At 39.1% G+C, this 21,771-nt stretch overlaps 1 protein-coding gene and 1 non-coding gene across 4 annotated transcripts in view; both read left to right on the top strand.

Moving 5' to 3' along the window:
• The window catches only part of LOC145412592 (neuroplastin-like), a 107,331-nt gene that overhangs the window by 54,225 nt on the left and 31,335 nt on the right, over positions 1-21,771 (top strand). For all 3 annotated transcript variants that reach the window (XM_080282503.1, XM_080282501.1, XM_080282502.1), the window contains 4 exons: positions 1,089-1,194; positions 9,772-9,941; positions 11,672-11,785; positions 16,470-16,652. In XM_080282503.1, coding sequence (XP_080138629.1) covers positions 1,089-1,194; positions 9,772-9,941; positions 11,672-11,785; positions 16,470-16,652 — 573 coding nt within the window. The remainder of the gene's footprint in view (positions 1-1,088; positions 1,195-9,771; positions 9,942-11,671; positions 11,786-16,469; positions 16,653-21,771) is intronic.
• Positions 17,277-17,395, top strand: LOC145412715 (5S ribosomal RNA). Its single transcript, XR_013899626.1, has one exon. It is a non-coding gene; the product is annotated as a 5S ribosomal RNA (ribosomal RNA).

Below are 21,771 nucleotides of genomic sequence, written 5' to 3'. Positions count from 1 at the left end.
TCGCAGCATGTTTCACCGAGCCAGTGACCCCAACACCTCGTAGTGTTTGTTGGGACTGGCTGTTACTTTTTTTATTTCCACTTGTAAATGAAGACATTGTTTTGCAATAATTTTACTTATGTCTTGATATCTGCATAAGTTTTCCCCACATTATGCAGTACTTCCAGATTTTTGTAAATAAGTTCTCATTTGATGTAGATACTTGACATTTTCTGGCCATGACTTCAAACCACTTGTAAGTGTTTAAAAGTCCGTGGAGAGAGGTGATATAGTAATACTTTACTTGAATGGTGCCTCAGGAGAAGCGATAACATTACGCCATCCTGAGTGCGTTCTAAAGGTTAGAATATAGGGCTTCTGAAATAGTCATTGTTTATGGTTACTTTCAGGAAACTAACTCGGAAATTACTATGAATTCTGTGTACTTCATCATAAACCTATTCTTATTTTTGAAGCTTAAAATGAATTTTATTATGCATTTTACACTATGCAGTATACTGTATACATAGTACTGTAGTATATATTGTGTGTTTATATCTATCTGTCAGGGCCAGATTTAGGTATAAGCTGAACTTGCTTAAGCTAAGGCCTCACAGTCTGAAGAGGCGTCTCAAAATTTGATTTTTTTTCTTTTTTACAGTTTTATTACAATTTATATTTGTCAAGATTTAGCCTAATTAACCCACTCTGCACGGATTTGTCATGCATCTTGGCTGCATTCTTGTCAAGTTCCGTTGTTACACAGTCTTATTCTCTGCTACCAGTTGCCAAATAGGGTCTCTACAACTTCCCATACCTTAGTGCTGTGCCATATCTAAATCTGGTTCTGCTATCTGTCTGTCTATCAGCAGATAAACAGATAGATAGATAGATAGTAGCAGCTATATTTTTGTATATATTACCATCCTTAAGTGAGAAGGAGGCCATGGTGGTGGTGAATATATACAGAATACTGTATTTCCTTATGTGCGGTATACTTATTGGCATGGTTATTTATGTCTAAACATAAAAACATCTTCGGTATTGTTACTGTGTCCATTCATAGTGAATGCTACACCTCACTAAATATCAATTGTCTTTTATTGCAGTTGACACATCCAGCATTGAATCTGTCAAGAGAATGTTCATTGGGTACCCTCTGACACTTTTGTGTAATATGACCTCCACTGAGAACATTTCTCTTCATCTTGACTGGTAGGTTGCAGTGTAAGTGATTGCATTAATGTGCAGTAATACTGGAAATTTAATGTCTCATATACTGTATATCTTTGTATCAAAACTAATTCTTTTAGACATAAACTACTCTTTGTACAATACATCAAAATTTATCGAAAAGTATGTACAGCAGACCCTCGTTATAAAATGAACCAGTATGCAGTGACTAACTTATATGATGGCTAAATTTTGTGTGTGTATGTGTGTGTAATGAATAATTTGTGTGTGTGTGTGTTTGCATTTATTATATAACAGTCACATTTTTTGTGACCTGTAATTATGATCATTATGATCCAGCATGAAGCCTCACTGATCGATGCACAGTCGCTATTTTCACTGCTATGATGGGCGACGTGCAGGCTTATTTGTTCCAAGATGGTCTTTGAACTAGGCCACTATCAGGTTTGTTAGTATTGGTGATGGAACAGTAGTGTGGTGTTGGAGTTCAAGTTGCAAGTGAAGTGAAATAACGACTGGCTTAAGTGAGTTGGAAGGTTGTTTTTAGACTTATTTTTGAAGGTAAGCAACAAGTAAAGTGCAGTGATGTTGAATAAATACCATTTTGTTTTTTTTTTTTTTTTTTTTTTTTTTTTTTTTTTTTTAATGACCCACAGCCAAAAACTTATCTCCTTTCCCCATAATATACCATAATTGACTTAGTATACAAGAAATTGTTATGTAATAGATTTTTTTCACGTAGCATCATAAAATGAGGGAGGGCTGTAGTTGTGTACAGTAGGGAACTTGTATTCACTTACTGAAGAAGTCTTGATAATGAAATGTATATTTTCATAGATGGAGCTGTGAGAGATTCAAACTAGAGTTGTACAAACAGAAGTGGGGCTGGTGTTGGATGAAGTGTGGAGTACTGTACAGTATTTCGGTACTGACCTGTATAAATCATGCTGTGCTTCTTGCTTATAGTGTACAGAATATTTGCAGCCTGATTCAATTTTGTGAGTGTCTATGAGGAGCAGGGTTTGAAAGTAATGGTAGATGGGAGTGAATTGATGAGTATTGAAGGAGAAGATGACATTCATTACAGGATGCTGGTGAGTGGAGAGAGGCAAGTGGCAGGAAGAATTAAAGCCAGGTCAACTATAATGTGGCTGATTTGTTGGCACCAGGAATAGCATTTTGGAAATGTCCATTAAGGGAGATACAGACCCATTGGGAAAAACAGTTTATGTTTGACACCCTCTCCAAAGTTACCCATAGTGACCCCAAGCCTTCCTTGACTGTCTCAGACTGGCCTAACAATTATTAACCCGTGGATTGTGCAGTTACCTTTTATTATCCCCCCCCCCCATGGTGTGCAAAAAAAAAAAAAAAAAAAAAAAAAAAAAAATTGTTTATTAAATGGGCAGGGGGTGCTAAGAATCTCACGGTTGCCTCAATTACAATCTAATTCCTTTGTCAATGCAAAAAATACAATTAAAATTGGTAACTGGAATGTGAGAACGCTAAATCATGACGGTAAAATGGATGAGTTAGTGAAGGTTTTTCAAAATTACGGACTTGATATTTGTGCTCTGACAGAAACTAGATTAACTGGAGTCGATAAGATGGATTTGGAGGATGGTATACGTTTATTGATATCTGGTCGACAGGACGGAATGCATTATCTGGGAGTAGGATTGTTGCTGGGTTGTAAGGCAAATAAGGCTTTATGTGAGTGGGATCCTATAGATGAGCGATTGTTATACGCACGGTTTAAATCAAATCATGGCAACATCAGTCTGTTTGTGTGTTATGCACCTACTAATGATGCACTCGATGAAAGGAAAGACACATTTTATGAAAAGTTGCAAGAAGGAGTAGGAAGGGTACCTAGACATGATGTTTTGATCTGCGTTGGAGACTTTAATGCAGTAATGGGCTGTTCAAATGAGGGATTTGAGGCATGTATGGGTAAGATGGGAGTTGGTAGTAGGATGAGTGAAAACGGAGTGAGGTTTGGAAGCTTCTGTCTAGCAAATGACTTAGTCATCGGGGGCACACTCTTTCAGCATTGCAATATACACAAGACAACTTGGGTGTCGCCGTGTGGAAAATATAAAAATCAGATTGATCACATCGCTATCAGTAGGAGGCATAGAAGTTCTCTGCTAGATGTTCATGTTAAACGGGGTAGTGACCATCAACTCAGCATTGCAAAAATAAGGTTTAAACTTAAAAATCAGAAGAAGGAAAAATCTGGTGTTGGTAGATACGATATTGTTAAGCTTAGAAGGGAAGGAGAAGAAAAGGAGGAATTCAGATTAGAATGCAGAAATAGGTTTTTGGTGTTGGAAACATTGGAAGAGGGGGAGAGAAGTGTAGATGAGATGTGGGAGGATGTGAACAAAGTTTTGCATGAGACTGCTGAATGTACGATTGGAAGGAGACATAGATTCAGGAGAAAGAAATGGATATCGGAGGAAACGTGGGATATGATAAAAAAGAGAGGTGAAGCTAAATTGAGGAGTGAGATGCAATGCGTTGATGAACGAGAGATTGAATTAGCAAGAGCTGCGTACTGGAGTTTGAATTCAGAAGTAAGAAGGTTAGCTAGGAGAGATAAAAGAAGATGTGTGGATGAAAAGGTTGCAGAGACTGAAATCTTAATAAACAAAAATGATGGACAGAGTCAAAGAATAGCATATGAATCGATTAGAGAACTGAGTGGTAATGCAGGTAAACGCAAGGAAATACCAGTTAGAGACAGGGAAGGAAATTTATTGACCAAAGATGGAGATATTAAAAACAGATGGAAAGAGCATTTTGAGACAGTTCTTAATAGACCAGTACCACCAGAAGAGGATATACCATCTGCTCAGGAAGATTTAAATATAGAAACAGGAGAGTTGAGGCTTACAGAAGTGGAGAAAGCAGTAAAACAGTTAAAGAATAATAAGGCACCAGGGGAGGATGGTTTATTTCCAGAAATGTTTAAAGTGGAGGGGGATAGATTAATAATGATCTTGACCAAGCTATTCAATAAGATATGGGTGACGGGGTTACTACCGTCAGTTTGGAAGAATGGTGTAATTGTTAAAGTTCCGAAGAAGGGAGACCTGAGTGAATGTGGTAATTGGAGGGAAATCTCTTTGTCACCGATAGCTTTGAAAGTTTTCAGTAGAGTGTTGTTAAATAGGTTGGAGCCGGTGGTTGAGGGTATTCTGAGGGATGAACAGGCTGGTTTTAGAAAGGGACGTGGTTGCAATGATCAGATCTTTATAGTTAGGCATTTGATGCAGCAAGTTAATGAAATGAGAGTACCGTTAAGTCGTTGTTTTGTTGATTTTGAAAAGGCTTTTGATAGTGTTTCGAGAGAGACTATGGGGAAGATCATGAGACATTATGGAATACCAGAGGAGTTTGTGAGGGTAATTATGAACATGCATGAGGACACATTTTGTAAAGTGATGGTTGATGGTTGTCTGAGTGATTCGTTTGAAGTCAAGTCCGGAGTAATTCAAGGTGGTGTTCTGTCGCCTTTACTATTTATGTTGGTCATTGATTACATTATGAAACGCATTGGAACAGAAACCGGTGCAGGTATACTTTGGGGAGAGAACAGGAAACTTTTGGATTTAGATTATGCAGATGATATAGTTTTGATTTGTGATGGGCCAGAAGAGATGCAGAGAGTGTTGGACTGTTTGGTGAGTGAAGGTCGCAAGGTGGGTTTGGTTATTAATTGTGGAAAAACTGAAATAATCAATATGAATATGGAAAATGCGCAGGAATGTGTAATTGGAGGTATGGTTGTAAAGCAAGTTGATAGGTTTAAATATTTAGGTACTTATTTAGCCAAGGATGGTTCTTTGAACTTTGAATTCGAGGAAAGGTTAAAGAAGGCTAATCAGGCAATGGGAATGCTTAAAAATATTTGGAATAATAACAGTTTCTCTGTGCATACAAAAATCAAACTTTATAAGGTAATGGTTAGGAGTATCTTAATTTATGGACACGAGTCTTGGTACAGCACAGTGACTATGGAAAATAAATTCTTGGTGTTTGAAAATAAAGCACTTAAAGAATATTAGGTTTTAAGTGGTGGGAAAGGATACCAAATAGTAGAATTAGAGAAATAACGGGAGTGCAGCCGATCGATGAATATGTTAGATTCTCACGATGGAAGTGGCTAGGACATGTGTATAGGAGACAGGGAATAGTACGAGGTACACCAGGGTGGGTGGCACTTGGTAGGAGAGGTAGAGGAAGGCCAAAAGAGACGTGGGTGAGGACAATGAGACGGGAAGCTGGAGATGAGTGTTGGGGAGATCTTGAGGAGTTAGCACAAGATAGGATGTGGTGGTATGAGTTCATCAAGGCCCTATGCATCCCCGAGGGTGCCACAGGAAATGATTGATTATTATGAACATGATAAACATCCAGGGCATAATCTGGTGAAAAAAAAAAAATCTCTCTCTCTCTCTGTCTGTCTGTCTCTCTCTCTCTCTCTCCATCTCTGTGTTAGTGCCATGCTTAGTATTGCGTAGGGGTGTAGTGGATTTTTTTTTTTTTTTTTTTTTTTTTTTAGGTTTTGTTTATTATAAACTGAAAGATAAACATCCAGGGCATCATCTGTTGAAAAAGAGTGATATATTGGTTTTCGCACAATAATGTAGGCAATATAAATGTTGTTTCACTCACCGAACACAAAATCACCAAATTCTTGCACAGTTGACTCAGTATGACCATTGTTTCAACTTACATTCTATTTGTCAACTTACATTATACTTTCCCACGAACATTAGACCAGTTTCCACCTTATATAACTGTTATCACATATTTTTACAGACTTAACTAGTATAATGAGCTTCATATACAGCAAGCACACGTAGTATCAGTAAAGTACTGAGGTGTGGTATTCCCTGAAGCAGGGCTGTACGGACAGTCCAACGTTGCATGCAACACCCTTGTACCTCGTGCCTTTTCTCTGAGTGGTTGGTCTTACTTTAGAGCGACTGCATACATGACAGCGGCGCAGGGGTCTAGAATGGTTTGGTTGAGGAGGGATGGTGGTGGAAAGTGGTGTCTGGAGAGGCATAGGGAAGTGTGGCCGGCAGTGGTGGAGCGGGGACGGTGGTGGGGCCTGCCCTCTGCATATTTCGAGATAATTTCCCAGGACAACTCCCTCACAAACCCCTCGAAGGTCTCTGAGGCACCCTCAGTCAAGGTGTGGAGGTAGTGGGTGTTGAGGACCATGATGTCCAGCAAGTGGAAAAATAGTTTTTTTTTGTACCTCTTCAATATGGTCCTGGCACATTCCACACTGGAAATCATGGAGTCAGACTGGTCAGCTTGCCTCATGTTGACATTGTAGTCCATTACTGACTTCAGTTTCCAAATGTGGAGCCTCCTTTCGTTGCGGTAATCCACGGAGTCGGTGTGGTGCATCAGGGGATGGTGTACCGTTGACAGGAGGAAAACTTCTCTGTTGTGGTTCCATACAGTGGCGAGGATGTTATTCGCTTTGAAAAATACCACCTCGTTCTTGTAAAGCTTTCTTCCAACCTTGACCATGTGCTGATGGTTTTTCTTGACTGTGCCACAGACTGCGGTGTCGTGAAGGTGAAGGTGCCGAGTGCGAAGAGGGCTAGTGTACCAGTTCCCCAGGTACAAGACATGACCACGATGAAGCTACTCCTCAGTCATGATCATCACCACGGCCCCACTCGTGCTTCTCTTCCCTCTCCCTTTTCCCTTCCCCTTTTCCTTCCCTTTCCTTCCTTTCCCCACATCATGGGTCTGTGGGGAGGAAGTGCGGGAAGCTTACTGAGGAAAAGAGGTGCTGGGGCATGGCTGTTCCCCACCTGCACGCTCCCCAGCTGCACTACGTGCTCACTGGGGAACTGCCTCCCCGCCACCACCACCAGTCTCCCTTTCACTCACGCCTGCCCTACCACTCATGCCTTCCTCAGACAAAGCACTCGGCCCATACCTTATCTTTCTCTTTGTCCCCACTTCAGCTCCCCATGGTGAAATCCTCTTCCTCCCCAAGTTTTGAGACGCTAATTAACAAACACATAATCAAGCATCTAGAAATCAATAAACTAATCAATGATCGGCAGTATGGATTTAGACAAGAACGTTCAGCTGTAGACATTTTTTGCCTTCTTACCCATCAGATTAACAAAACAGTAGACCAACATGGTGAAACACACACAATAGCACTAGATATATCAAAAGCATTTGACAGAGTATGGCACCGGGCCTTATTGTCAAAGATGTCACACTATGGCCTTGCATCACTGGTTCCTTTAATTTCTTCTTACCTTCATAATAGAAAAATACGGGTCGTGGTAGATGGTATTTATTCTCAGTTTCATTCCTTAAAAGCTGGTGTACTTCAGGGATCTGTTTTGGCGCCAACCCTCTTTCTCATTCATATAAATGACCTCCTACAGTATTTGTCACTCACAACCCAATACACTTTTATGCTGATGACTCGACCCTTCATAGTTCTTTCACATTTAGTACCTCCTTTACACAATTTGGTATTATAAATTCCCAGATAAACACAGCTATTTCTCTGAACCAGGACCTTTCTAAAATTAATGGGGACAAACAAATCTGGTCTAATTTAATGCTCAGAAAACTAAATACATTAATTTCTCCAACAGAAAGAATCCCTCAGAATCTCACATAATATTAAATGATGTCAATATTCCCATATCCACTACAATTGATATCCTAGGTGTTACTGTAAACCTCAACCTAAGCTGGACAGCTTATGTTAAATCCCTTGCTAAAAATTCTTCCAAAAAATTGGGACTTATGTACAGAGTTCAGGAGTTCTTCACTGACAAGCAGATGGCCACAATATACAAAAGTCATGTGCGTTCTCTGATCGAATTCTGTTCACCACTGTGGAGTGGATGTGGAGCGGTTGCATTGAGGCAGTTGGACAAAATTCAAAATAAAGCCATTAAATTAATCAGTAATCCTGCCATCACGCAAGACCTTCCTCCATTATCAGTACGTAGAGATGTTGCTGCTTTAGCATTATTTTATAGATGTTTTTACCGTAACTGTTCAGACAAACTGGCATCAATTGTTCTTCCCCTTCACATTTTCTCCCGAAATACTCGGGCAGCTGGGAGCGCCCATGAATTCACACTCTCTCCCCCGCAATGCAGAACCTGTGCTTATCAAAATTCATTTATCTCCAGAACTACTACTCTCTGGAATTCACTTCCTGGGAGTTGTTTCCCACAGACATTTGATCCACTTCAGTTCAAGTCCAGTTGTTATGGGTATTTTATGAATGGAGGATGTCTTTAGGCACATGGACTTATTTTTTTTCCCCCTTTATTTTTCCTTCCTCCATTCATTATCTATTAAAAAAAAAAAAAATCACGAGGGAACACCACGACCTACGGCTCCATCCTTGTCCTCGTCCTCCTTGTCGTCAGACCCTTCGTCCACAGGCTGGAGAGAGGTGTGTGCACATGCTTGGGGTCTAGGCAGGCCTTCCCTAGCCCTGCAGTACGTAACATACTACACCTTCCTTGACAACGGTACCTCCTCATCACTGCTGCTCGTTTCTTCCTCCGGCGCCACGTAATCTTTATCCACCACATCATCATCGACTGGGGAATCACTGTTGCCTGTGAAGGCTTCAAGGATGGCTTGAATTTCGTCGCCGGAGAGACTACGGTGCGCCATGTCTTTACTGGATCACTGCTAGCAGGTGAGTGACCAAGACAATGGTGCACGGGGGTCACGTGGGGTCAGGGAGTGTCCCAGCCTGGCGGCGGGTAGAGGAAGGTCTCCCACATATGCCTACCAAAAATCATCCGCGAAACTTGAAAAATGTGCATATGACAGGCCTTGCAATTGCAGAACGTACCAGTACGTCGACGGGTGTCAGCATGAAATAAAGTTCTAACGTACCCATATATTAACGGGACATGGCAGGTTAATGGCAGCTCTTCATGCTGCGCAGTCTCTGGCAGCCTCCCTATAAAGTCTCTTATTTATCCCTGAGGTTACACTACCTCATCCCAGGTCTTTTTTGGTCTACCTCTTGCAACCCTACCCTTTACATTAACACTTCTCATTTTCTGCTCCCAGTTGTCATTCCCCATCCTCTTCACATGCCCATTTAAATTATGATTTACTTATGCATAACTTTTTTCCTTTACACATGTCCATCAGTTACCATCCTTGACACATGAAAGCACCCCAATACGTCATTCACAGAACCCATACTAACCCTTCTATGCAGATCATTATTCCATGGCATGTGCTGTGTCCCAAACCCACTTCTGTCATCCACACCTCTCTCATCAGTAAGAGTGTATGCATTAATTAGTCCCACATTATCTTAGACTTTAAAACTGACATGTTTTGTCTATTGAATTTATTCATGTTCATTCCTCTGTTGTGAATCATTTATCAACAAACCAACTCCTTTATTCCAGCTATGAGTGCCCTTACCTTACCTCATAGTTGTTGCCCCTTCCATCTTGCTCTGTCCCATTGACACATTTTTACCTCACATGATGCCATAACATATAGTAACCTTCCTTCTCTCCTCTAATAGTTCCACTTTATTTACAGGTTCAAAAATGGCACCAAGTTGGAAGACTCAGACCGGCTCAAAATCCATCAGCATAACTCCTCATTGGTGATACACAAGGCTGAAATAGATGATGTAGGGGTGTACCGATGTGAGGTTGCCAATGAAACTCTCTCAGGGAAGCCTCATCCTATAACCATCAGTGTTATCTGTAGGTACCTGAGATTTCCAAAATGCAATTCAAAAGCGTATTAACTGGTTCTTCAAGTTGAGAATGATCGTACAGGAAATAATTACGGTATGCCTGTTTACAATCACAACAATTAGCTGGTCCTCACAAACTAACTTCAGTTCACTTACTTTCACTCACTCTCCTTTTTTTCTTAAAATACAGAAGTCTCTATAATGGCACAGTACATTTAAAGCTGGTGGTTGACTAGACAAGAGTTTGTAGAGAAGGATATATGATGAAATAACCAAATTATTTTCAGTACAAAAAAAAAAAAATGGTTGATACAGGTTCTGGGATCCATGATTATCTGGCTTAGTTAACCAACCCTCAGTTTAACCGACCCCCCCCCCCTCCCTCAAACGATCCACTGCATGGTGCATCCATCTCTTGTCAGATGTTAAGTGCCTTAGTATGTGAAGAGAGAGGGTGGAGGAGCTGTGTGTAGCTGAGTAGTGAGGAATGCTTTGTATTTTTTATTTTGAATTACTTTAGTGGTAGGTGGGGGTACTCACCATCCACTCACTTGATGTAGTGCTGCTCTCAGGTGCTTGCCCTTACCTCTCATCCTTCCTTCCTTCCTTTCTGCCTTTGTCTTCTGTCTTTCATTCCTTCATTCTTTCCTCCTCCTCCTGTCTGTGGGTGACGCAACTCTTAGTGACAAGCCAAATGATTTCTTGTACACCTGGAAACTATTTACTATGCTGGATGGTGACCACAACCAAATTATGGCATCTGGTGCTTTAGTGGGTAATTAAGGTGCTTCAAGCAGATTGAGCCTATGTAGGTTTTTATCCAAGGGGTGGTTGGGATTTATTGCTCATGTAATGCCACTCAGGGATGAGTGAGGCTGGCCACTCTCGTAAATGTCAGGACCAACTTGCCCAGCCATGGGGCTCCTACGTTCCTCATGGGACAACACAGGATTACTTGATGATGATGATGATGATGGTGGTTTTTTATTTTTTTTTATTCATTTTATCACGAAGTTGCTAGGTTTGTTTGTAACTTTTTTTTTTTTTTTTTTTATTCATCACAAAGTTGGTAGATTTGTTTGTAACTTTGCTTGTCTCTTAGCTAAAACTGATTAGTGATGTACAGTACAAAGGGTGAAGCGAAAAGGAAGCACATTGTACTTAGTGTTGCGCAAAAATGAAAGATCCTGGGGATCATTTTCTGGTGTTTTCCGTTACATGTTGTTAGTAAAAACTCCCGCAAAAGATCCAGGAGCTTTTGGAACAACTTTCATGGCTTCTTACATCTAGAGTATTCCAATTTATATTTATATTGAAATCTCCAGTTAATATAATTCTTTCAGATTTCTCTTCCATTCTTTGAGGTAATGCTCTTAAACTTGGAATTGTACTCTTTGCCAGGTTTTCATATTTGCCTGTTTCCCAAGTGCTTATTCTGAGTGGCATGTATAAATTTGCCACAATTACTTTCCCTTCAGATGTATTAATCTCAACTGCAATGTGGTCTGCTTGTGAGGGTATATCTAGTTCTGTTTCTGTGATTTGTACATTTTTCTTTGTTAATATTATAACTCCTCCTCCTACGATGAGTCCTTGACCTGTAGCTGATTGACATTTTGGGAGGATATAAGGTCAGTGTCAGTATGGTAGGTTTTAGTGGAATGATGAGCTGGTACCATGCCGAGCTTTTTAATATGCATGAATGTTGATTTAAATATATGAATTTTTTCTCAACAGATTTTGATGTGTCAAGGAGGATGCCCAAGTCAGTATCCGTTACAGATCAGGAGGTTTTGGAATTGGAGTGTCCTGTGGAAGGACGCCCCAACCTAACCGTTGTTTGGCATAAAGGTTAGCATCTGTCCTCCCAGTTTAGTTCAGAAGTTTGTAAAGGTTACTGGTCATGCCACAAAACTTTAATTATACAATTTGATATAATCATCCTGTTTCATTTTTCTTTAACAGTAGGGTGGGGAGCATTTATAAATTTTAAGAGAAAACGGGAAACAAACTGAAAGAATCCCTGAATTGAGTGCATCTGTGAGCCATGTGTCTTCAGTTGTTGTCATTCAACTCTTTGAATCCTTGACTACACTCCTAAGGTAGTATCATCAAGAAAGCAATTTTTTTTTTTTTTTTTTTTTTTTTTTTACTCCCCTTTCAAGCTTCATCCATTCTCTGTTATAATTTATCAGTCATTTTCTTTCCACAACTGTTATACAGTTGACCCTCGCTTTAATGGACCTTAATAGACCAGATATTGGATTTAATGGACACTATGAAGGCCACCGAACTTCCATCTGCTATAATGAACACTGTTAAGTGAGTGGGATGCAGTGGGTTGCAATACATGTGTATGCTACCTTTTTACTCCAGCCTGACCTGAAATTACCCTCTCCCCATCGTGATTGCTGAGCTGTAATAACAGACTAAAGTAATACAGTACTGTGTTGTACTAATCATGAAGAAGTTCTGTGACAAAGTTGTGAAAAATGCTGCAAAAAGGCAAAATTATGGACCTAGTTAATGTAAAACTGGTATAGTTTTCATTTTTATTACTAGAAAATGCCATTGTACTCATTTATTTTCAAATGTGCATAAAAATCTCACCTCAGGGGGAACCATCTGATGAAATGGACTATCAGATCAGGGATCCCCCCAGTTTGTTCATTATAGCAAGGGTCTACTGTGTATTCATTTTTGCACACACACACTGACCTTTTCATGCCATTTTCATTTTTGTCATCAGTTTTTGTTCCTAACATCAAACTTCACTCATATTTCGTCCCTTATTCACCATCTTACTGGTGCTGGAGAGTATATGGTTGATGAGTGTATAAGACAGCAAGGTAGGGAAGTTGAGGTGGTTTGGATTCGACAGGACTGGGGAAAGTTGTGTGAATGAAATATGTACAGAAGGAAACATGACAAGGGTTTGGTACCCCTTTTGTAACACTGGTCAACAGAATGTCCCACAGATGATAGTTAAGTGCATCTATGAAGAGATTTACAAGAAAATGTGTGCAGATGGTTAGGCTTATGAGGTGGGACCACGATTTGAGACAGTTGAATTATATGTTAATAATTGTCTCATATTACTCTACTTCGTCATGGCAGATCCTCCATTCTTGTACTTTCTTTTTCTTTGTGGATCTTATTTCTCTTCTATTCTTAAGTGGGAAAAGTGGGTCACAGTGGTTGTGAAATGTTATTTGAGTACATTATCATCACAGTACAGTAAATTCTTGCACAGCCAGGCCCCACGAATGTGAATTTTACATAATCTGGATAGTGGTGTCAGATACTGGAAATTTGCTTCTAAAAGGTTCAGTAAAAATAAAAAAGTTGCAGATAGTCCGTTTATTCAAGAAGGCTGTTATTGTCCTGAAGGCAGATAGTTCTTGAGTGGACTTCCGCACAGACATAGCAGTGATATGATGCATTTTAACAATATTGTCTTACCTTTATCCGGTCTTATTGCCCCATTAAGAGTATAGGTGCCCAGGCCTAGGCTACTCAGCTCAGATATTTAGGTGTGAGTGATGCAGAGAATGAAAGGCCACTGTACTGGTAGGAATATACTCAATAGTAGGTGTAACATGCTGTATAAATACTGGGATTTTAGTAGTCCTTTGGCTTCAGGAGCACAAGGAAATGAAGGTGTGCATGAGGGATGTGTATGTGGTTTGAGGAATGCAGAACATGAGAAGATACTAAAGACTAAAGAAACACTGACTACCGTGGCTTCGAGAGCACAAGGATATGAAGGTGTGCACAGGGGATGCATATGCAGTATGAGGAATGCAGAAGGTGAGAGGATACTAAAGATCAAAGAAGCACTGAATATGGTTGTGTGCAACATGGTTTGTGGGAGATGAGAGAGTAGACTGATTACATATGAGTCTGAGGGTGATAGTAACAGATCGACAATATTCTGATGAGGAGGGCTTATAGGAGGCTCGTAAAAGATGTGAAAAATATAGGGAGCAAAGAGCGTGTGCGTTTCTTTTTGTTTCGTTTTTAAAGGCTCCAACATGCTTGCATGCGTCGGCCTTGGTCACCTAATGGCGGCTGGCCATGCTGCACGATCCATTGCAGCCTCCCTGTTCAGTCCCTTAACCCTGAGGTCGCACATAATGACCTCGTCCCATGTCTTTCTCGGTCTACCCCTCATAACCCCACCCCCAATATTAACATTTCTCACCCTCCTTACCCAGTTATCATCCGCCATCCTCTCCATATGCCCAAACCACCTCAATCTACCTTTCCTCATCACAACACCAAAACACTCCAGTCCCATCCTACCTCTCAACTCTTCCATCGTGAACCCCTCCCCCCAGACCTTTGACGCAGGGACGCACTACACATCCACCTAATCATTGTGACATTGTACTAAAGAATCAAGTAAATGCCCCCAATTTTTTCATTAGAGATATGAAAACCCCGAAGTCGTCACTGTTGTCGTTCTCCTGATCAAAGAATGCTTGACATGGCCATAAATTCTGCCAATTTTTGAGAGTGGACTGTGTCACTGCCATCCATGAACATCTAAGTACATACCGTATTTCATAGCAAATAAGACACTGCATTTTGATGCATTTTGAAAGATACATCTTAATCTGGAAGGGCAGTTCTGAGAAAAAAGGTTTGACTTGACCAACACTGCAAAATGCATTGATTGATACAAGTTGTTTTCAGTCATATACACACATGTTTCAGAATCTCCATTCAGTACTGATCATCAGCTATTTGTGTCTTTGTGTAAAAGAGCTACAATAAGGAAACAAAAAAATTATAGCCCCTTCTTCACAAAAAGTTCCTTAGTGCCACGCCACTATCTTAACATTGTTTGTGTTCATGACTTGTCCAGTTTTGTTCATACAATAACTGGAATTGGTGTTCACCATCATTAAAGTATAATTTATTTATGTACTATATATATATATATATATATATATATATATATATATATATATACAGTACTGTACATAAATATTTACCTGTCCTTATTCAAAACCCACTTGAAAAATAAATTTTATTTTCCAGAGCTAGATTTGGCAGCTCGGAGGGGAGGGGAGGTTAGATGAGGGAAGGTTAAGGGAGGGGAGAGTAGAGGAGGGGAGCGAAGGAGAGGGAGGGGAGGGGTGGTATGGGGAGGGGAGAGGAGGGAAGGGTAATTTTTTACTATTTATCATATTTTGGGGGGGATTTGTGACATTTTATTTTTTTCTAAGCACTTTACATTGGTTTATATCATCTATACACACCAAAAAATGCTGATTTTGGTGATTTTTGTACGTATTTTTGGGATGAAAACAGGTGTGAGCGGTGTATTTTCTTTTTCGCCCGGGCCACAACGGGTAACTATTATCAACTTTGCCTTTCCATAGCTCGGTAACTGTTGGGTTCAAGAGAGTGGAGTTTGCATTTTCGGGTGTGTAAATTCAAACTATAATCAGGCATGAATCTTTTAACCTTTGAGAAAGTTGAATAATAGGCCTGTTTTTGCATCTTGGGGGGGGGTAGTGGGGGCTGGAGAATTGCGTACCAGAGGGGTTAAAATAACGGATAACACAAACAGAATAAAACGTTCAAAATCAAATACTGTACAGGGATCCCCTGGTTGTTGCGCACTTGGTTATAACAGTTTTTGTTACCATTGCTAGATGAAAATCTGCGCTTCCGCCATTATTGTGTATTTACAGCTAAAAAAAAAATCTATCATGCACCTGAGCTAGTGTCAGCTGACAGTAATGGTGCAAAATCTGTGGTTTCTGATGGCATCGAGGAATTTGGAGATGAGGCCCTTCCTGAGGAGCTAATCTCAAGTGGTGGAGGCTACTAACTATCCACCCCTTAGCTCAGAATTCCTTACCTCAAGACTAACTCAGGTCTTTATATGATATGTATATCTTCCTTACTGTGCCCATTTCATAATTTTTTATCAACATAATCATGCCAATATATGTTTCTGATACTTGCCATAACAGTATATGTGTATTTAGTGGGTCTAAATTGTTGTAAATGGGAAAATTTGGGTTTGCAAGTGGGGTGCGCAGTACCAATTAGATAGATCTTATAGGTTCTTTGCATTCATTATCACACACTTTTATCACAGATTAGGCTCAGTACCAGTTATGCATGATAACCAAGGGATCACTATACTTAATCATTATGATCTGTAGAAGTGCTGTGGTAGTTTACAAAAACAGACCTGTATACCGTAAGGTCCTCATCATGTCTGGAATGTTATCCAAAATACCAACTTTTTTCATATAATTGGTACTGAAAGAAATTAGGTTATCAGCTGTACAGGTAACAATGGAATTTTAATAAACAATCTTTTTTATATATTCTGTTGCGGATGTACTTGCTAAATAGGACGTAAAGTGGGCAACATGTAATGAGGAAAGTAAGGGTATTTTTTACTCAGCTACTGTATTTTAAATCTAAAAGTAAGTGGTTGTGGCAACAGAATACCTGATACACAGCTGTATTTAGAGCAGGTTTAGTGACACTGTTGTGTATTTTACAGATGATAAGCCCATCGCAGAAGCATTTAATAGCACCCGAGTGTCCTTGGATCAGAATTCATTTGGTGTTCCTGATGGAAAGTTTATCATACACAAGGTGGAAACAATTGACCGTGGAAACTACTCTTGCACCATCACCACACCTATTAAAGTTTATGACAAATTCACCTTTGTTAGAGTCAAGGGTAAGTCTGTCTATCGCCATATACATTTTTTGTTTTGAAATTATCTTTGAGTGACTTGCTTTATTTGTTAATTTATTTACAGTACAGTCGACCCTCAATTCTACGGACCCTGAATCAATGGATTTCGGAAGCAACGGACAGTATCTTCTGGCAGAGAATTGCTCCAGACACCAGTCATTTGTCCGTTATTTGAAAATTTGTTATTTCTAACTACATACAGTATTTCTCTTTACAGGTACAAAAATAAATAATACTCTAGTTGAACATAAACAATTACTGTACCTGACCCATGTCCCATAGCACCTGCCACTGCCTGCCTCAGTGTTGAGCGTATCGTTGCTGTGATGAGAGGCGTTTATTTGCTTATTTCCATGCTCCTCATTTCCTCTCAGAACTCTGATCACATGGTTCCAAACTAACTTTAGTTATGCCTAAGCACCCTGAAAATGCTATGAACATAAGAAGAGCATTTATTCCAAAGGAAAATATAAAATTGTTGGACGAAGTGGCATGTGGTGTGCAAACGATCAGACATGAAATGGCTCATGTGTGTTTACGATGTGGATAGTTTCTTTGTTGGAAAAAAAAAGTTAATGACCAAGGAGCAGGAAAATTAATGTTTTTGCCAACGGCCATACCACATTGAGTACACCGCTTCCCGTCCGATCAGCGAAGTTAAGCAACGTTGGATCTGGTTAGTACTTGAATGAGTGACCGCCTGGGAACACCAGATGCTGTTGGCATAACATTCTCCCTACGTGTCAAGTGGGGTTGGTGGAGGATTAGTGCCCCTCCATGTAAAACAATTAACTCTAAGCCCTTGGCCACCCTGTTTGGGATACATGGCGTCTGGCAATGAATGAATGAATGAATGCCTTGGGTGCAATGTGTGAAAAAAAAAGAAAAAAGAAAAGCTTTGTGCCCGACATTTGCTACGAACTGACGGTCATTGGTGGAGAAAATTCGGCTCTTACAATATGTGAAGACACTATGCGTTGATGTAAATAGTTAGGTAAGATCATTATGTGAGTTCAGCTCCTGTGAATTACTGTATACTGTACTGTCATACAAATTATACTGCTTGGCTGACTTGTTTATTTTTCATGATTACTGCATTAGTGTGTATCTGAGAAGTGAGAAGTGGTCAATCACTCCATGCTGATGACTTCAGTATAGATTTTTTTTTTTTTTTTTTTTTTTTCCTTTATTGTTGATGACTAATGACTCAAAAATAGTTTCACATTTTTTTTTTTCCCCCCCCACTTTTTTAAATGAGTGTGCTGAAAGTGATTCTTTGTGAAATATGCATGATTCTGGGTGTCCATTATTCACATGTTGATTAGGTCATGAGTTTTTGCTTGAATGGTAATGACTTTCAAGAGGCTTCTTGGCAATCCTTGGTAGTTAAAATTTTTATGGGGAGTATTAGGGGGCAAAACTAGTTGGTTAGGTTAGGTTAGAATGCACTGATGTGCAAAGTCGGTGGGATTGTAATGCAAACACGTCCTGGATGTCTTATGGCAGACATTTGTAATAATCTATCTTTAAATATATTTTCGGCAAAAAATATAGGGCTGCTAGAACCTAACCCCTATTTTACATGTAAATACTGTATATGTCACGTTTTAGTGTGTAATTGGTTTTGCCTGAGGTTCTGCATAACCTGTCTCATGTTGTATGAAGACTCTACTGAACACCATGAAGTGAGTTGTAATATAATGGGTCCATAGAAAACGCAGTAATGTGAGGTAAACTAGTCCGCGAGTGTCGCTGCACCTCATTTTCGATACGATCGTATTTCTTTTGCTATTTTTCCAGTTTTAGGCAATTTTTCCCTTCATTTTCAAGTAGCGGATTTTTTTCAAGCAACGGACACTCATCCTCCCCTATTAGTCCTTTGATTCGAGGGTTGACTGTATTTATGTTTTTCAGAATTTCGTTTGAATTAGCAAAAATATTTTGCATGAGTAAGTAGTGTTGTGTATTTCATTGTTGGAAGTTCTCAATTTTGAATACCATAAGAAAATTCTTACCCTAAAAAAAAATTCTTGCCCACAAAAAAAAATCTTAAGCTCAAAAAAATCTTACACTTAAAAAATCTTATGCTCTCAAAAAATCATATGGTCTGAAAAAATCTTATATTAAAAAGGTCATATCCTTAACAAAATTACGCTAAAAAAAACTTTCAGGCTCGAAAAATTTTCACACAAAAAAATTGTTGTTAACCCTTTAACCGCGGGTATTGTTTTGATCTGACTGTCCTCTCCCGCGGGGGTTTCAGCCAAATGTAAACAAACCTTTAAACCTTAATAAATCTGCACAGAATAAAGCTAGAGAAAAAAATAAGGTACCATTAGAAAGTACTAACCTTCAGCTTTCCATTGATGTATGTTTCATGACTTTGTTGACTTTCACAGGACGGGCAGTGCCATTAGAAGTGAGGGGTGTAAAATCACTATTTTTTGCTCACACACCATTACCTTCGCTCATACACCATTACCAAATGCCAACCTCATTCTGATAATAATACTATAAACATATATGAACACTGCACATACGATAAACACCCACTCTGTGTTCACTGAGGCAGGTAAAAGGCACTGTAATTACCCGCACTTCACTGCCACATCAGCGGTGTTGTAATCATTATTTTTCGCTCACACACCATTACCAAATGCCAACCTCATTCTGATAATAATACTATAAACATATATGAACACTGCACATACGATAAACACCCACTCTGTGTTCACTAAGGCAGGTAAAAGGCACTGTAATTGCCTGCACTTCACTATCACATCAGCAGTGTTGTCACTCACACAGCTGGACAGATACTGATGCGTGTTTGGTCCGGGGTGGGGTGGGGGGCCCAGGGGGTGGGAGATGGGGCCCCAGGGGGGGGAAGAGGGAGGTGGGGGTCGGCTGGAGTGAAAGAACTTAATAGCTACTCTCCCTTGAAACAATTGGCGCACGGAAAAAACGTGGGGTATTCAAAATATTCACAAACATTCAAGAATGACACCCGCGTTTGGTCCAGTTTTTGCAACGTCATTCTGGAATGACACCCGCGGTTAAAGGGTTAAAGAAAATCTTACACTAAAATAATCTTATACTCAAAAAATCTTCCACAAAACAAATCTTACCCTAAAAAGTCTTAAGTTAATAAAATCTTAGGGTGAAAAAAACTCATGCTTATAAAATCTTACGCTCAGAAAAAGCCTTATGCACAAAAAAATCTTAAGTTCAAAAAAATCTTACACTTAAAAAATCTTATGCTCTCAAAAAATCATATGGTCTGAAAATATCTTATATTAAAAAGGTCGTATCCTTAACAAAATTACGCTAAAAAACTTTCAGGCTCGAAAAATTTTCACACAAAAAAATTGTTGTTAAAGAAAATCCTACACTAAAATAATCTTATACTCAAAAAATCTTCCACAAAAAAAATCTTACTCTAAAAAGTCTTAAGTTAATAAAATCTTAGGGTGAAAAAAACTCATGCTTATAAAATCTTATGCTCAGAAAAAGCCTTACGCACAAAAAAATCTTACAATGAAAAATCTTACGCAAAAAAACACGCTAAAAAAAAATCTTACGCTAAGAAAATCTTTTGCTAAAAAATCTTATGCTAAAAACATTTTATGTTAAAAAAACATCTTATGCTCAAAAACATTTTAATGGTAAGAAATTCTTACGCTAGAAACATATTACATTAAAAAACTTATGCTTCAGAAAATATGATGCTAAAAAATATCACGCTGAAAAAAATCATACGTAAAAAATCATACGCTAAAAACTCTTACATGAAAAAATCTATCTATCTATCTATTGCCAGACGCCATAATCCTGTAAGAGGTGGCCACTTGACTGAGTTACCTGTTTTACGGGGAGGGGCACTAACCCTCCACCAACCCACGTGTTGACACGTAGGGACTTGAAAAAGTCATGCATTTAAAAATCTTACACAAAAAAATGTTATATGCTAAAAATCTTATGCTAGAAAATCTTACACTCAAAAAATCATATAGTGAAAGAAAATCTTGTGCAAAATTTTTGAAAAAAATCTTGCGCTAAAAAAACATCGTATGCTCAAGAAAATTTTTAGAAATTTATGACTGAAAAGTATCTTACACTAAAATTATCTTATGCCAAAAAGTCTTATGCAAAAAAATTCATACGCTGAAAAGTTTTACACCTTATGCTCAAAAAAAGCCTCTTACACTAAAAAGTTTTTCTCTCAAAAACCGTCTTACACTTAACCCTGGATAGGCATAGGTCATTTTCAGTCACACTACAGGCATACCTGGGTATTATTCACCCAGCTCTGGAATAAAAATATGTATATATTCTAATCAATATTTCTTCATGAAAATTGGTATGAGTGTGGAAGAACCTCTCTTGTTCACACTGATATAAGTATCAAAGAAAATTTAATGAGAGGTAGCAATGTAATAAAAAACTGAGATCACTTTTGGAAAAAACACAACCAAGTTCGAGAGCTGATAGCTAAAAATGTAAATGAGTAAGAGCTTTTTTTTTTTTTTCCCCTGTATTTTATACTCCTTGCCTGCATTCTCAAAACCTCCCAAACACAGGCTGCTAGCTCAAATTTCAAAAAACATCGTTGAAAAATACATAAGAAAAATTAGTCACACTACAGGCATAGCCAGATGAAAATCACCCGATACCTGTAAGTGCTGTATGAAGTCCCAGGTGTAGAGGGTCACCCACCCACCGAACACTGAGTCTTAACACACAGTGCAACTGCTGAGAGAGACAGTGTTCTGGAGATAAAGGAACCATGTGTATAATGCAGTGTTGCTATATTACCGGATGAATTTCACACAGGTATGCCTATCCAGGGTTAAAAACATCTTGTGCCAAAAAACATCTTACACTCAAAAACATCTTACGATAAAAAACATCTGTCTATCTATCTATTGCCAGATGCCATAATCCCATACGGGGTGGCCACAAACAAATCTCCTCCACCTCGCCCTGCTCCCAGCTCACACCTCCCTCTCATATACCGCTCCACTCCATCTTAAAAACATCTTACAATAAAAAACATCATATGATAGAATCATCTTACGATTAAAAAAACAGGTTATGATAAAAA

The sequence above is a fragment of the Coenobita brevimanus genome, chromosome 93, assembly GCF_032717465.1.
Source record: "Coenobita brevimanus isolate Jiangsu-jjx chromosome 93, ASM3271746v2, whole genome shotgun sequence".
Lineage (NCBI taxonomy): Eukaryota > Metazoa > Arthropoda > Malacostraca > Decapoda > Coenobitidae > Coenobita > Coenobita brevimanus.
The sequence above is the reverse complement of the archived record's forward strand: the minus strand, read 5'-3'. Positions and strand labels throughout refer to the sequence as shown.